The following is an 18,200-nucleotide window of genomic DNA, read 5'->3' as shown; positions in this document are numbered from 1 at the left end:
TATATATATATATATATATATATATATATATATATATATATATATATATATATAGTGCAATGCAATTCAAGTGCTTAAAATTAATTAAATCTTAAAAAATTAGTTTGAAAACTAAATAAATATAAATTTACACACATTTACACAAGTAAATCCATAGACTAAATGATGAGCCAAATCTGAGCTAAATCTGCGGATTTCTGCATCTATCAATTCATTGTATAACAATGGTTTGTTCTGTAGCTAACAGAAAAAAATGTATTGATCTTAAAATGGTTTTAAAAACATTAAAAACTGCTTTTATTTTAGCCAAAATAAGACTTCTCCAGAAGAAAAAATATTATTGGAAATACTGTGAAAAATGTCTTGCTCTGTTAAACATTATTTGGGAAATATTTGAAAAAGAAAATTCACAGGACAGCTAATAATTTTGACTTTGACACCAAGAGCATCCAAGAAAAAAAAAACACACTGATAATAACTTGAAATATCTGCATTAATACAGTGTAAAACCCAAAAGTTAAGGTTAAAAGTTAAAGAACTCAAACCAGCTGAGTACTGTAAAACCCAATAAATGAAGGCAACTCAAACCGTTTGAGGAAACCGATTGCTTCAAACTATTTGAGTTAAAAAAACGAATCCATATGAGTACTGTGAACTTACTCCATTTAAGTTGAAGTAATGAGGTATTTAATTAACTCATTACCTTCAACACTGTGTTCAACTCTGTGTACTCTTTTTAAATGAGTAGAATTAACTTTGTCATTTTTGAGTTAACCACACACATTTGATAAAGTTGACTGTTGGGTTTTACAGTGTAGCAATGGCATTCCTTTCAAACATTTAATCATGGGTTCGAGTTTTCCATGTGCAACCGCCACATGCATCTTCAAAAAAACAGGTAAGACTAATTTTAAGAGCAATCTAAAAATATATTTGTCATTGGCATACTCACAATAACATTGTCCTCAGCCTACTGGGTCACTTTACACATGGCGAAGAAAGGTTTGCAGAGCACACATTAACAGGGCATATATATAATAATATAATAATATATAATAGTTATTGTGGGCACATTTAGTCCACACAGTGTGGCCGAAACCACACACAAACACACACACACACACACACACACACACACACACCCACTCAAAACAGTCCTACAACGTGCAAACACTCCAGCACCTGTGTTTGGCTGTAAACATGCCATACAATAAATAAAGACTTACGGTACAGTGCTCTCCACTAATATTGGAACTATTGGGGAACAAATGAGCAAAAATAGTCTGTGAAAAAAAAAACATGTTTAACCTTTTGATATCTGGCTCTAATTATTAATACAAATGCTTCCCTCTTACAGAGAACAAAGTAACCCAAACACAACACAGTATTATAGTAAAACAAACAAAAAATATATAATTAAAAAAATAAAAGGCAAACTATCTGAGGTGCAGTTTGCACTGTTGGGTTTTCATTTAAAAAGTGTATGTTTTGTTATGATTATACTATACCTGGCATCCACAATACTCTGGCATGTTCCATTCTTGAAAACAGAGCATTTTCACAATGCTAAAGATGTTGTTTTAGCTTGGAAACACTAATATTTTATTTCAGTATAAATGGACTGAGGTGATATGGTGGCTCAGTGGCCAGTGGAAAGTGGAGTTGCTCTCTTATTGGTCTTCTGGACTATTGTGTATTGTTACCTGATTCGCCAAGGCCCACTTATACGTATTACAATAACACAACTGGTAGACTGCAAGAAAAGATGACGACAAAATATTTGCATTGCCAGTAAGTGTGAATGGTCACGTATCCTACATTTAAGACTGTATAGAGCTCGGGAATGTACGTTACGGCAAGTTGCGGTTGTCCATCTTTGTGGACATACGCAGGAGCGCTCAATTTAAACCAGTAGAAATTACAACAATAAAAAAATGACAGTTTTGTATTAATGTATTTTGAACACAACATCTCGCAAACACTGGCAAAAACGCCTCACAGAACACCTCGCAAAAAATGGACTAACGTGTATATACCTTTAGAAATGCTCTATGTTTGTCTTAAAAGCTGATAATATGCATTCCATAACATTATAGATGAAGACTAACTGGAGAAGCCGAGCACAGACATATTGGGTGGGGGGGTGGGGGGGGGGGGGTGGCATTTGAGGGGTTGCGTTGCTTATGACACGTTCCCAAACTCTATAGCTGTGTCTCATTTCAGAGGCTTCATCCTCTGAAGGATGCATTCGAAGTGTGCTGCGTTATTACGGTGCGGGGAAGACTGTCTCCTTTCAAAGAAATTCGAAGGCTCCTTCAAATGCAGCCTCAAAATGCATCCTTCGTTTCCCAGGTAATGAAGGATACAACCAGTGGATCCTTCGCAGCGCAACGTCCCAAGATTCATTGCGCGCTGATAACGGCAGGATGTTTTTAAAAGAAAACTCCAGATTAAATGTATGAATTAGGTCAAAGTCCCTTTAAGGCAAGTCATTTCACTCGGCAGCCATCTTTGAAACACCTCTCAGGCAGTATGCTCGGGCATTCTGTCTGAATGGGGAAATATCAAATTCTCCAAAACTGCTTGCCAAGCTTACCCTTGAATTTCACATTAGAAATCACCAATGAAATTGAACAACAACTTGTCTTTAGTTTCATTTCTAAACGTCCAAATCAGACAAAATATGCAGAAACTCACGTCTGGTCCGAGCCCTTCCCCTGGAGTATCCTCAGTGATCGGTGATTGGCTCCTGTACTAGAAGGCGGGCTTTGTTTACCATATAGCAATTGATGATTGGCTCCAGTACTAGTGGGCGGGGCTTAAATCGCCATGTGTGACATGTCATGTGTATTCTATAGTCTTTGATTAGGTTTATTTTGCCTGGATATCTAAACACATGTTAATAAACACAAAGAGTATGACATGTCTAACTAAAAAGTGATTTCATAGACAGTTTAAATTTTTATGTGTACATGTATGGATCAAAGAAAATATATTTCCAAAATCTGTGAACCTTGTTTTGCCTTCAGATCTCTTTAAATAAGTTTTAAAATCCCTTTAACTAAAAGTCATTACAAATTTTATTACCGCTTATTAACGGCAGCTGTTACGGTTGCCTGGTGATGGGATTCGTCCTCTGTAGGCGAGATTGTCTTATTTCAAAATGCTCGGTTTAGCCTGTGTGGACTTCGAAGGACTCACCTTTGAAGTCTGCATCCCTCGGAGGATGCCTCTGAAATGAAACACAGCTAGTGTTAATGTAGATTGTTTTTTTTTTTTTTAATACAATATGAACACCAGTCTACTTAAGGAGCATTTTTATTCTAAAATACTGTTTTAAAACAAAAACACACTAGTGTTAATGGCACCTCAGTCATTTTTCATAATGAGTAAGGCTAAAGAACAGAGCTCTGATTTATGACAAAAGATTGTTCAGCTTCACAAAATGGGAAATGGCTTTAAGAAAATATTAGAAACACTAAAAATGCCCATTTCCATCAGGAGGTGAATAGTAAAGAAGCTCCAGTCAACCTTAAGTGTTGGAAATCTGCTTGGAAGTTAACTTGTGTCTGTCTTTATCACTGTTAGAAGGAAGGTTGGAGTGGCGTTAAAATATCTCCAAGAATCACAGCTGGAGATTTGCAGAAGTTAGTTTGGTTTGGGGGTCAGGAAATCGACAAAATTGTAATCCAACATCATCAAAGTAAGCACAAATTGTTTGTAAGAGTTTTAAAGAAGAAACCCCTCCACTCTTATCCAAAAACATACATAAACATATACTGTTTTATATTTAATACATTAAAATTGTTTTTAATATTTTGAGAAAACCCCTTTTTACTTTGCCATTATTAATGGAGGCTGCTGTTTTATGTATGGTTCATTAAGATATAATAATGTCTTTGGCACACAGTTAGTGGTGGCCACTCCCAATGTAAACCCAAAGAAGAAAAGAGGAAAAGGAGGACGGCGAGTGTGTGCGTGCGTGCGCGTTTGTGTATGTGTAGACTTGATAAGCTCTCAAGAACAGCTGTTGATCATATACAAAGCAGAACTACAAAACCACATGAGTACAGAAACACTGGTACGACCAGTTTTAGGGTGTGGAATAGTTAGTAGTCTGCCAAGCCGACCCGACCATATTCTTCCTGTTTTGGTCTCCTGAAAGTATTTGCAGCTGATCAGAAGAGAGAGGTATGATCGATGTGTAATGGAGAGAAGCATGCTGTGAGAGGTATATTAGACTCTATGTTAGTTTGTTAAGCAATGGTGGTGTTGATGGAAGTTGATGTTAGTGTGTATTTGACAAGGCAGAGATGTTCATTCATTCATTCTGGTGTGTCTTTATGTAATGCCTTTTTATCAGGCAATGCTGGACAGAGTCCCAGATGCATTTTTATTACCCCTCTGTGTCTAGTTGCATGTCTATTTATACCTGAAAATACTTGGGCAATACATATCTTGGTATATTAGAGTAGAGTATACAAGTGTTTCTGGAAAAAGGGAGCTGTTTGTAAGAGTTGATATTGCATTTGTTATTGTAAACTAACAATGAACAACATCTTTTGCTGATGTAATTATATTAATGTGAAAGCTATAATTATATTCATGTATAAGCTATGATTATAAATATGTTAAAGATTTATTCCAGGTTTAAATTAAAATCTGTCAACAACATTTGTGGTGTTTGTGGTGTGTGATATAATTATAATTAAGGAATAATGTAGCTAATGTCTTAGCTGGTTGTTCTCACATAAAGCCTGACCGGCTTATCAGCATTGTTGTATAGTACTGAGGGGCTTTATTGTGTGAAAATAACCACCAAAATGTACTTTATTAGATGGCTACTTGCTACTAAACAAAACAGTTAAACACAAAACATTAATGTCAGATGTAATTTTTTATTAACTCAAAGAAATAATGCATTATTTAAACCAAAATTGGGTAGAATATGGACTAACCCAAACATTGGGTTAAATTTGGTACTATTAATTTAATATTAAAAATTAACCCAGCAGTTAGGTTAGTCCCTGTTACACTCAGAATTGGGTTATTTCATTTTTTTTAAGTGTAAAAGTATGGATTTGACTGTATGAAGTACCCTCATGAGCCAGTGTTATTAGTTTCAGCATTTGTTTTGTGGAAATAACACACCTTGGAATGTTGTGATTGACCTATCAGAATCGAGTATTCATGAGGGCTGTGTAACAATTTTGGTTAATGTGTAAGTGACGTCCTGCATTTTCTCTGTAAGACACAAAAATAAAAAATGAAGATCACAGTGGGGTGTAAGAATAACTACACCTATCTAAAATAAATATATTTTTTTACACTGAATGATGATGTTTTCACATTATATTTTGATATTTGATTTTCGCAACTTATTTTAAATATGAATGTAGTCACTTTTCATGCATTTAATATGACTTTAGTACTATAACTTTGTATATCACTTGTAGATTAAATTTAGGGCTAATGAAAAAATGGGAAGTCTTGTCTCAGACATATTCATATATGCGCAATTAACTTTAACTAATGCTGTAAAATATTGTTTATTGGCAGTTCATGGTACTTGCATTACCTTTGAACTGAACCGAACCTCACTAAACATTTTGTGAGTGATAATCTAACAGGTAAACTAAGTGTTTTATCAACTGTTTTTATGTATTCTATGTGATCGTTTTATGCTTATTATTACAATTTGGGTGAATCTTCACAGATCCAGGAAAGGTGGGTTTAATTTAGACCAAAGATGCTCAAACTAGGAGACTGAAGGCCAAAGTTGACCCAATATAACTTTTGATTTGGCCCGCCATCCCATCTGAGAAGGGAGGGAGGTCTAGGGGGATGGTTTCAAGATTGTCGCTTCAAATTTAATGTAACCCTTTGTTTGTTTTATTGTTAAAAGCTAACTGAAATTATATGTTTTAATTAAATGGTGTAAATTAATCTAATTTTGTTTAAATGTAAATACTGTCACCAGACAATGCAGAGACTTTGGTGAGCAAGTCAACTCAAAGGTCGATTCTGCTTGACTAGTGTATTCAGCATTGAACTCCACTGTGATTATGTTTTTATTGCTATAAGTTATCCTTTAAAATGCTATACTGCATTAGACAATACAATTTAAAGTAATGCTTTCTGTTTATTTTGAAAAATTAGGAAATAAATTAGGAAATTACCCATTGCAACTTTAATGGAATATAGTTTAGTATATTTACATTTGGCCCACAGCTCTTAATGACATTTGGTTTTTGGTCCTTCATACGAAAAAGTTTGTGTACCCCTGATCTAGACAAAGGGCTCATTCACACATAATGTCTTTTCCCATACCAATGTGCTACTTTCTCATTGTTTTTCAATGTAAACATGGACTTGACAGACGTGCATCTCTCATATTTTGAAGCGCAGAGTACATGAGCGTTGTTTTTTATAGACATTGTGTCTATAGGTCATACAGCATTGATCATTAGTGCCAGGTCCAAAGAAGTAGACCAATCAGAGGAAATCTGAGGAGGGCCAAGTGTTTTAAAGTTTTGTTTACAGGCCGTCAGTGGCCTGATAGACTTGTGCTCTATGTTTTGCTTTTTTAAACACGTTTCTGAGTACTGCGTCTCATGCTTTTAGATGCAGAGACATGCTTTGTATCAATGAGCCTTAAGACAACAGTGAAACCTACAGATAAGTTCCTTCACTTTGTAACCTAACTTCTAGCATACATTAACACTTATTTCTTTTAGATTTGATTTGATGTGCTCTTTCAAACAGCTTTAGGCACTGCAATGCTGACTCAGCTGAGTTTGTTTGGATGTGGAACAAAAAACTCAATATATAATCAAAAAGGTCAAAAGGTCTCAGGATTGCAAAACTTTCAAAGCCTTTCCTAAACTGAACACAACCCTTTGTCTTCTTCCTTCTTTGACCATCGTTCCTCCTTGCACGTCCTGATTTTGCAGAGTTAAACATTGAGTCAACACCAGTCCTGTTCAAAAGCTCAATCCTAATGCACATACGCAGATAGCCTCATGGGCAGTGTGCCTACATACAGTATAGCGCCATTGCCCTTCAGGCATCCTGAGTTCAAGTCTTGGCTTGCAGGCCTTTCCCAATTCACTCCTCCACCACCTTTAACACTCAATATGTTTACATTGATAACAATATTCTCATAATTATACAATGATGACAGTATTGTGACTAAGAATCTACTCCATCAGCTAAACTTTTATCTACCTTAATCAAGCTAATTTCATACTTTAAATGAAAAACAAATCTAATTAAAATGTGGATTATTTTTGTTTAACTTGCATAATCGAAGTGCGGCATAGACATGTACACACAATAATCACACTATTACTATCATGTAGGACTTTTTGGTGAATTTTGCAGCAGGTTTCTAGAGGTGTAACGATAATGAAAGCCAACAGAAAAAAATGTGGTACACCACCCTCTCTCCGTACTGCGAAATTTCACGGTAACTCCAACTTAGTTCTTCTACCCTTATTTTAGTTTATTTAATTCACCTAAACCGCATGTCTTTGGATTGTGGGGGAAACCGGAGCACCCGGAGGAAACCCACACAAACACCAGGAGAACATGCAAACTCCTCACAGAAACGCCAACTGGTCCAGCTGTGACTCGAACCAGCAACTTTCTTGCTGTGAGGCGAGAAGCCACCCAAATATATATTTTATTCTGTAAAAATATATGTGCAGCATAGAACGTCTTATAACCTACAATGTAGAGCAGCAAAACAAGATGAATCTAAACGAAGAGCAGGACATGTCTAATGAGTCATTATAGATGTGAAAAGAAAACTTCTCTCAACCCAGAGAGTGTGCTCAGAGCAGAAGTGAGATTGCCGTTACTGCTGTCATACTATATACACATATGTAAATGTTCAACTTGGTCAGCATTCACGTCAACTAACCTTCTACTAACTACAACTAACCTACAACTAACATTCACGTCAACACAATCAACTACAATATATTTAAAATAAAAGTTTGGTAGAGTTTATCAGTGCATTAGGTCTTTAAGGGAAAGACTATGCTGTAATCAATCAAGTTATGAAGGAACACACACAAAAAATATGTATCTATGCATGTATGTATGTATGTATGGATGTATGTATGGATGGATTGATAGATTGAGGTTTGCTTATAGCTAGTAAAAAATGAATCGTGTTTCTTGCTGGTGGCAAAGTACAAACCCATACAGTGGCTTCAGTACCAAGAACCAAAACATAGCATTGGTAAATAGTTACACGCTCAATAAATACACATGGCACTAGTCAACATTTGGATGGCAAGCAAAACAGCTGCTTAAAGCAAGAATTTGCAGTCATTTGTTTGCACACATACAGTAGCGTGACAAATAATTAACTGCACCTGAAGCGTTCAATAATTCAAATATGAAACTCAAAACTTTATGTGAACATGGACCACTAAACCAGTCAATTGGGTCCATTATATTAAAACAAAGATTTTTCAACATCTGAAAATTGAAAGAATAAGCTTTCTATTGATGCATTATTCTATACAATAGTTTGACCATGATAATCCACAATAGTTTTAAATACAGCAATTTTAAAATATGCAATCTAAGGGTGCAAAAAAAAAATCTAAATTAAAAAAATATATATACAGGGTTCCCACACTTCTTACTTGAAAATCAGACACATGGATTCAAGGCCTTTAAAGTACAAAAAAAAACAAACACAGGTCCTTGAAAGTGCTTACAATTTAAAATTAAATTTGTTTTATTTTAACAACTGTTCTCGATTGTCAAAAACAGCATGAAAAAATTGACAAAGTCTTAAATTGAATAACTTAAATTTAAATCTTGTACAATAACATTGACAAATAATCCACAAATTATTAATAATTTCAGAAACCGCATTTGAATATTACCAATATTGAATTTGACATTATATTGATATTTTTAATGTAAAGTGAAGCACAGTGAAGACTTTCATGGTGCTACATACTGTATGCTGGGGTATCCTTACAAAGGTGCTTCATTTAAAACTAAACATGCTTTAAAAATTCCTTGAAAGTCCTTGAATCTGCTGTTCATAAAAGTGTAGGAACCTGTTTATATTAATCACCTTTAAAGTGTCTAAGTCCTTAAACCACATTACTAAACACAATTTTAGTTGATGTGGTTTTGGTGTATTTACAGAAGTACATTTGCTGGATATCTTTATGGAATATTGTCTTTATTTAATATCCTTATGATTTTTGGCTTAAAAGAAGCCTCTGTCATTTTGACCCATACAATGTATTTTTGGTTATTGCCAAAGATATACAAGTGCAACATAAGACAGAGTCACATATGGTACCATAATGAAGACAAACTGTACATTCGTGTAAAAATACATGCGATTCAAGAGGGAACATTGGGGGACAATGATGTGTGCCAATCAATCTATAACATACACCTGTAAAATATGTTATAACATATAAATCGTGATCACGTATGGAATATTCCAAAAGCATCTCACGTGAACACCTTTATCATAATATTATTTTATTCAGAGTAAAGTAAATATTGGATTACTGATATTTCATCACCAATAAGAAACACATAACCCAGACTGAATATAAATCTAAAATTAACATAAACTGTGAGCTTCTTCTTCAAGTTATAATAGGGTTCTGCATTTAAGTGTGAACGACGATGATGTTGTGCTCTCAGTTCCTCAAGGTTATTCAGCTCAATGTGTCTCGGCTTTGGCTTGACTCTGTTGACTTTGTAAAGCGTGTTGCCCTTGGATCTACGGCAGGTTAAACATTAACCCATCTGCATTTGTTCAGTCCCACCTGTATCTGTTACGCTGCGTCTGATAGTAGAAATATCCGTATGGGGGATATATTTACAACAAAAACCATGTGTTTGTGGTCTGCCGTCTCTTAACTCGAGGTAAGAGATTAGAAAATTTGTGCGCATTTACTAAGAATAAGGGCTGTTTTTATTATAAGGCCGTCGGGTGTAGTCTGAGAAGTATGCTTTAAATATGTTGCGTTTCTTAGATAACTAATATTTAAGCCCTAATGGCTGCACAGACCATTAATGAAATGTCGTCGTGTTGGTTCAGAGAGTTTGATTTAGAGTGAGGAAGTGTTGTGGTTTAAGTGTGCATGGAGAATGAGCCTTTTAATGCCGTTCAGCATACGTTGAGGATTTCTCAGTTTGTCATGTTCTATATTTATGCAGTACTATAGCTCTTTAGATGTGCAGTAGACTGTAGACACGTCATTTGCTGAGTTGATTTTAGATACAATCAGGCTAATGTGTGAGTAAGTTTGCATGAGAAAGTTCACATGAGAAAGTCTTTAGAACGGTTTAAAAGGCATCAATAAATGTTGATTGGGAGATTATCCACAATAATCAAAGCTGGAATCCAGTGGTTTCCAACCTAGGGTCAACCTAGGGTTTCTTATGGGATGCTATACACTCCAATGGAATATTTTTGCTGCTTGTTTAAACTTATAATGAGGTGAATCAACACAATTCGTGAGGGATTTGTCAATAACTTAATTGTTGTATGTTCAATCAACTTAAATTTGTAAAAACATTTAAGTTTACTGAGTTTTAAATACTGCACTTTAAATTAAATTATAAGTTTGGAGTTTGGGTTAGGGTGTGTAAGTTGACATGTTTCTTGTAGTCAGTTAAATGTCTGTTGAAGGAGCAGTATCAGGAGATATTAAGCAGACAGTCTACTAATACTCAAATGGACCATCAAAATAAAGTGTTACCATACAATTAAATGAAGATTTACTTGACAATATAATCTAAATGCAGTGGCGCAGTGGGTAGCGCTGTCGCCTCACAGCAAGAAGGTCACTGGTTCGAGCCTCGACTGGGTTCAGTAGACATTTCTGTGTGGAGTTTGCATGTTCTCCCCGTGTTCATGTGGATTTCCCCTGGGTGCTCCGGTTTCCCCCACAAGTCCAAAGGCATGCGCTATAGGTGAATTGGGTAAGCTAAATTGTACGTAGTGTATGTATGTGAATGTGAGTTTATGGATGTTTCTCAGTGATGGGTTGCAGCTGGAAGGGCATCTGCTGCGTAAAATATGTGCTGGATAAGTTGGTGATTCATTCCGCTGTGGCGACCCCCGACTAAAAAAGGCTAAAAAGAAGCCGAAAAGAAAATGAATGAATAAATAAATGCAACTAAATGGATATTTTACAACCTGTTTTTCTGTCGAAGACACTCAATTTTGCTAGAGATCATGCTGGTGTGATCTACCTTATTTTTAAGCATTATAATTACTGTATGTTGTTCATGATAAATATGTATTAAATGGCAAACGTGCTAACAGCGAAATAAAATAGTGCTTACTTTGAAAGCATGTCACATTCACAGTATAATCACAGTATTTTTGGTAATAAAGGGGTGGTCCAGAGTGTTTTTAAGGCTTTATTGTGCTTATGGGGTGCAAAACAATCTGTGTCCATGCTACATTTGTAAAACAATCTCATTATTTTTAAGAAAAATGTTGGCAACCATTGATCTAGACAAAGGGTTGTAATGGAAAACGCTGAAATGTATATCTCATTATCAAAGAACATGGGAGTTGTTTATTCATTCATTCATTCATTCATTTTCTTTTTGGCTTAGTCCCTTTATTAATCTGGGGTCGCCACAGCGGAATGAACCGCCAACTTATCCAGCAAATGTTTTACGCAGTGTATGTCCTTCCAGCTGCAACCCATCTCTGGGGAAACATCCATACACACTCATTCACACACATACACTATGGAAAATTTTGCGTACCCAATTCACCAGTGCCGCATGTCTTTGGACTGTGAGGGAAACTGGAGCACCCGGGGAAAACCCACGCCAACATGGGGAGAACATGCAAACTCCACACAGAAATGCCAACTGACCCAGCCGAGGCTTGAACCAGCGCCACCGCGTCGCCGGAGTTGTTTAGTGAACATTAATTGTTATTTATTAATTATTATTTTATTGTTATTTATTTAATTTATTTGTAATAATTAAAACTTATTGGGTTCATTGATTGATTGATCGATGGATTGATTGACAAGGGATATTCAATAAATTGGTGCCATATCGATTATAAAAATAGGAATTAAAATAAACACGTAAATAAGTAGATATTGGATTGTTGAATAAGTAAAAAGACAGGATTGATTGATTGATTGATTGATTGATTGATTGATTGATGAAAATATCAGCACAAAATCGTACAGATACTGACATCTAAATATTTTAGTTTGTTATCTAAATCTTAACTTACTTCAATGTGTTTCTCTTTCAGTCGGCAGAGTTCTTCGACATGCTGGAAAGGATGCAGGTAAGGCTCGCTCTATCATTTTGATTATCTCATAAATGCAGGTCATTCTTCAGAACAAGATTCCTCTAATAACAATAATTCTCCAGTAACTTTGTACTTTAGCTGAAAAGCATTTTACTGTGTAATAATATAATAATCATGACATGCTTTTTTTTGCCCTTGAGTGCTACCTAAGTGTTCTGACTCTCCAGTTACTCTGAATGAGTAATTACACATTTCAGCTCATTTCAGCACTCATTGATTTAGCCAGCACTTTTCTCTGTGGTTGGTCTTTACTTTGAATAGGACACACTGACCTGCAATAAAACAGCGGCATGATTGTGTTGTTTTCATTGCGTATGCATGCATGTGTGAGTGTTTGTGTGTGTGACAGGTAGCAGGTTGCTCTGGGTCAGCTGATCAATACTATGTTGAGTCAGGAGTGTGCTTTTCTCAAACGGCTGGTATTAAGCCCTCTGTCTTCTTGTCCACATCTCTGTATGAGCGACAGATCGATGCAAAGGCTCATGTCTCTCTCACATGGATAATGTGCACTGAAGGAGTATAGATGTGTCTTAGTTAGCATGATAGTTCACTAGCATGAGCACTGTCCGTGAAATTAAAACTACATTCCTTGGTATAACTGCATTCATTTATAAAATGTATAAAAAAAAGAAAAAAATTATTAAAGTTTATTTCAAATACATATTTCTAATAAAAAAATATAATATTAATAATAATAATAATAATAATTATTATTATTATTATTATTATTGCCGTTTAACAGAGCATGCTAATTTTAATTTAATTTAATTTCAAATGTGTAATAATATTAATGTTTTTTACACTATTGTTATTATTATTATTTAATAGAGCATGCTAATTAATTTAATTTAATTAACATGTTATTATTATTATTAATATAACACTTAACATTACGTTATTAACATTATTATTATTATTACTATTATTATTATTATTATTATTATTACTACACTTTATTGTTATTATTATTATTTTTGTCATTGTTTAATAAAGGATGCTAATTAATTTATTTTATTTTATTTACTTTGTTCACTTTATTACTTTATTTTGTTTATTATTATTATTATTATTATTATTATTATTATTATTATTATTATTATTATTATTATTATTGTTGTTGTTGTTATTAACATCCTTTGATAAAAACTTGCTAATTTAATTTAATTTATTGTAATTTTTTGCATATTATTATTACACTTTATTATTATTATTATTATTATTATATTATATTATATTATATTATATTATATTATATTATATTATATTATATTATATTATATTATATTATATTATATTATATTTGATATTTATATTTTATATTTTGGGATTTTAGTGTATTTATTTAGGGGGAAAATACATCATCAGTAGTATTTACCATAACAACCATTCCCTAGTTTTGATTATTACTGCTACAATAAGTTGAAAAAACCTACTGTCATTACTAAGTCGTAAAGATTTTTTTCTTTCTTCTATAACAATGTCATATAAGACAGTACTTTTGTTTAACAGCTACACTAATAAGATTGAAAATGGTCTATCATACAGCTATATAGTTGTTAAATAATTGTTTAACATGTGACCCTGTTATAAAGGAAATTGTATCATGTGACCCAGTGTTCAAGTGTACAGATTTACAACAGAGGGAACTAAGAATAGAAATGAGATGCAGATTTATCCTCATCACACCTAAGAGCTGAACATTTAACTGTACATGTTTCCAGCTGAACAAAACGTTCTGTCTTTATTAGGCAACAACTGTTTTCTGAACTTGTTGAGACGGTTAACCATGGTAACCACAGTTCCTGATTAAATAATCTGATATAAGCCACCATAGTCTTTAAAAAATGAATTACAACAGTTTAAAATGGAAAAAGGACTTAATGTTTCTGAAGACATTGACTGTAAACAGACCTGCATTATTTGAGGAGCTGGTTTTTCCTCTTAGTATCCATTGTGGTTACGGGTTTGTCATTTATTTTCTTCCTCTCTTCACTTTCTTCTGCTTTCCTGGACACGTCAGATTCCCAAAGCAGAGGAGACTAAGAAATACAAGGTTTGGCTGGTCTTCTGAATGTGTATATTGTGTCTGTAAGTGATGGGGGTATGCGATGTTATCATCTCGATAATTTGGGCTTTTTAATCATGAATACCAATTAAAGATATTGTAATCTTTGTACTGTTACCTTGGCTAGTTTAAAGACCCTCATATCCTTTTAAAAAAGGTAACACTTTAGTTAAGGGACCAATTCTTACTATTGCTTAAAAGCATGCCTGTTATTTCTGTTTTTAAAGGGGTGGTGCACTACGACTTCATATTTTGAACTTTAGTTGATGTTTAATGTAGCTGAGTGAACAAACAACATCTCTAAATGTAAGATGCTCAAAATTCAATGCAAAGTGAGACATTGGCTTTTACAGAGTTAGCTTAGCAAAGCCTACAGCGAGCAAAGTTTGGGGACTACAAAAAAATACATCCGGGCTAATGAGATCACAGCACATTATGTTAGCTGACCAATCAGAGCCTCTTGAGGGCGGGCCTTTTAGAGGAACTCGGAAATATGTTTTATGTAAGCTGAGCTGTATATAATCAAAGGAAGGTATATGAAAAAATTACATGATTTTCTACAAATGAAGCATGAGCATACATTGCTTTGACTATTAAAAACACAACCAAGCCTTAAAAATACACCATGGACCTCCCCTTTAACATACTGGCTTTTTTATGATTCTATTTTTTATTTTCTTCAATAATTTAACAGTACCATCAGTTCACACATTTTAACATCCTCTTAACATCCCCTTTCCCCTCCCCAACAGTGGCAGTTGACAGTAATTAGATGGTGCTATCATAAATCCAATAAACACAGATAAATTATATAAACTCATATACAGTATCATTTGGCAATGGGTCCATGGCTTATGGCAGAATAATTTTCAACTTTTCAAGCACCAATGCAGGTGTCAGCCAATTAGATTGTTTAATGCAAAAACTAGTGCAGATGCTAGCAAAACCAGAGAATAGTGGTCTATCTAAATGATGGAAAAGCTTATTATCACGGTTGGTAATCACTAGGCCCACACAGAATCTGCATGTGCAGAAATCTGCAGATTTTCTGCAGATTTCCACAGAATTCTACAGATTTTTAGCCCATCATTGATTCTGTTTATGTATTTGAGTAAATGTGTGTAAATCTATATTTATTCAGTTTTTTTTTATTAATTACAGTAATATTATTGACTAATATGAAAATGTTCATCTGATTTATGTACAATGCAGTTTGTTTAAATTCAACACAAATAAATTGTTTGCAACAGTTTTGCATGCAACACTTTTTTCAGTGGGATTTGCATTTTAAACATTAAATAAAAGTTAAAAAGATACTATTTTTTTATTTCACATATTAAGGTTTTAGTTATGATAGTCCCAATGATCTGCAGATTTTTACCAAAATTCTTCGCAGAAAAAGCAAAAAACATCCACAGATTCCGTCTGGCCCTAGTAATCACCCAGTGATTTATGGTCAATCTTTATATAAACTTTCAATACTTTTGGGCCCTTTTGTGTTCCGATCCAAGCTGGATGTGATTGGCTGTTTTATGATGATCATGTCAGTGTAAGCTTCATTCACACTTTCCATCAAGCGTTGACTGTGCACATGCAGATTTTTAATTAAACAACACTCTATTTTTTTGTGATATTGCTTAACTATATGATATGAATATAAAAAACAAAAACCCATACAACTTCATAATTTAATTGGGTTATTCGAACTGCATTTGAATGCTTTTGCCGTGTTTTTATTTGTTTTTTTTTTTATAAAATGAGCGACATATTCAATATATGTATCAGTTAACATATTGTTAAAACAACACTTACCATATTATCGTAGACAATAAATATCGCACCTCCCCCCACAGTAAGTGCATGTATGTGAGTGGAAGAGTTGTGTATGTGTAATATCTTCTTCTTCACAGTTCTTTCTTCTTCTTCTTCATAAGACATTCTGATAAATTTTCAACTGTTTTAGAGTTTTACAACATCAATCAGCATCAGTCAATTCTGAAGTATTTATTTTACATTGAGTGATGTAAAGGTCAGTGTTGATGGCCTTTAGATGTTACCATTTAGCATGTTGAATCCAAATGCAAATCCGTATAAACATTATGGGATTATATAGGAAAATGAGCAGAGAATACATAATCAGATGCTCTTTGTTGCATGTGCTGTTTATTTGATCAGCCATATATTGTGTTGCAGATCTTATTCCTCTCTCCTGCTCCTAGGATGTTTTCATCCCAGTAAACAGACTGTGATATATGCGGTTTGCTCTGCAGTATTATCCGATGATCAGATTTCTCGTTCTCTCCTACAGGATGACTATATCCCGTACCCCCGGATCGAGGATGTGAGTCTACGCACACACACGGAAACACACAACAGTTTAAATTAAACATCAAAAATCAAGCCTAGCTCTTTGCAGCGTATATTATTATGTTCTTGTATTAGTGATTTGGCACAAGAGAGTTTCCATCATGTTCAAGTGTTTTTAGGACTGAAAGGAACAGATTGTCTCTGTTTATTATACGGCTCTCTAGAATACTTGATTCTGATTGGTCAATCACTGTCTGTATAATAATTACTTTCCCTGGCAACAAATCTCATACAATGAGCTCATATTTTTTATTGGCAAGCATTGACTTTAATTAATACCAAATGGCTGTTATCTATCTGTCTATCTATCCGTTTGTCCGTCCATCTGTCTATCCTATACATATACATTAGTAATGTTTCTTAAATCCATTTAATTTATTTAAATATAATTAATGTATTTGTGGATATAATTCTAACACCTTTATTTTTTTAAAATATAATATTTTATATTAAATTGTATGTGTTATATAATACCATTGTGTCATTTGTTAAATATACACAAATATGCATGTCATTGCTAACAGGCTGATTTAATAAAAGAATATTATTTAAAAAATAGTAAGAATTCATTTTTTAATAAATGTTAAAAAAAATTTTTTTATGATATTAAATGTTTCTTTAGCACCAAATCAGCATATTAGATTGATTATTAGAATTAATAATTGATTAGAAGGTTTGTATGACACTGAAGACTGAAGTAATGATGTTAAAAATTCAGCTTTAAAATGAGCATTTTAGAGTTTTTCTCAGTGGCTTTGGTGCATTTCTCCCAACACTATTTACATTTGCACAACAGTTAATGCATTTCTCAAAACAATTAGTCATTTGTGCACATCATAGTAGCAGTTTCTCATTCCTTCCAACAAATTGCAAATGCTTTTGGACATGCGTCAATTGCTTTCATACAACTCTCTGCTGTTTTATAACATTATCATTTGCTCATGTCATGTCAGTCAAAATTAATTAAACTTGTGAATGCTGAATAGTCATTCCATATAAAACTAATAGTCCTAATTTTAATACTTGAGTCATTACATACACAAATCTTGAACTAGTTGTCAAAATCTGTCAAGCAAATTTTATAAAAATCTTTAAACCTTTTTTTTTTCCTGAAAATGTCTTTTAAATTGAACAATTTCATCAATGATTTACAGACCTATGTATGTTGTAGGTTCAGTTCCAATATGTACTGCAATATTGTTTACAGTCATGCACAGCTCTACCCAAAGGACATTTATTTCTGTTGTAAATATGGGTTTATTTATTCGTTTGCACAATGCTATCAATAAATTAGAATTGCAAAATACATATGCAGTAAAAAAGTGAAACATACATATTCAGTGTCTTGTACTCAGATACCTCACTAAAGGCAGTGATGTCTAACTTTACTGTAGTTTTCAAATGGCTGTGCAAATAGTA

The 18,200-nt window shown here is 33.8% G+C and overlaps 1 protein-coding gene across 8 annotated transcripts in view; it reads left to right on the top strand.

Annotated features, from left to right (window-relative positions):
• The window catches only part of rap1gap2a (RAP1 GTPase activating protein 2a), a 145,509-nt gene that overhangs the window by 100,450 nt on the left and 26,859 nt on the right, over positions 1-18,200 (top strand). For 2 of the 8 annotated variants that reach the window (XM_056473205.1, XM_056473203.1), the window contains 3 exons: positions 12,290-12,325; positions 14,370-14,402; positions 16,723-16,755. In XM_056473205.1, coding sequence (XP_056329180.1) covers positions 12,290-12,325; positions 14,370-14,402; positions 16,723-16,755 — 102 coding nt within the window. Of the gene's footprint in view, positions 1-4,097; positions 4,232-9,814; positions 9,919-12,289; positions 12,326-14,369; positions 14,403-16,722; positions 16,756-18,200 lie in introns of those variants that run through there. The other 6 variants (XM_056473204.1, XM_056473210.1, XM_056473206.1 and 3 more) reach the window with 5 other exon arrangements.

This window comes from Danio aesculapii, chromosome 15, assembly GCF_903798145.1.
Source record: "Danio aesculapii chromosome 15, fDanAes4.1, whole genome shotgun sequence".
NCBI lineage: Eukaryota > Metazoa > Chordata > Actinopteri > Cypriniformes > Danionidae > Danio > Danio aesculapii.
Note: the sequence above shows the minus strand (reverse complement) of the source record. Positions and strands in the feature narration are given on the sequence as shown.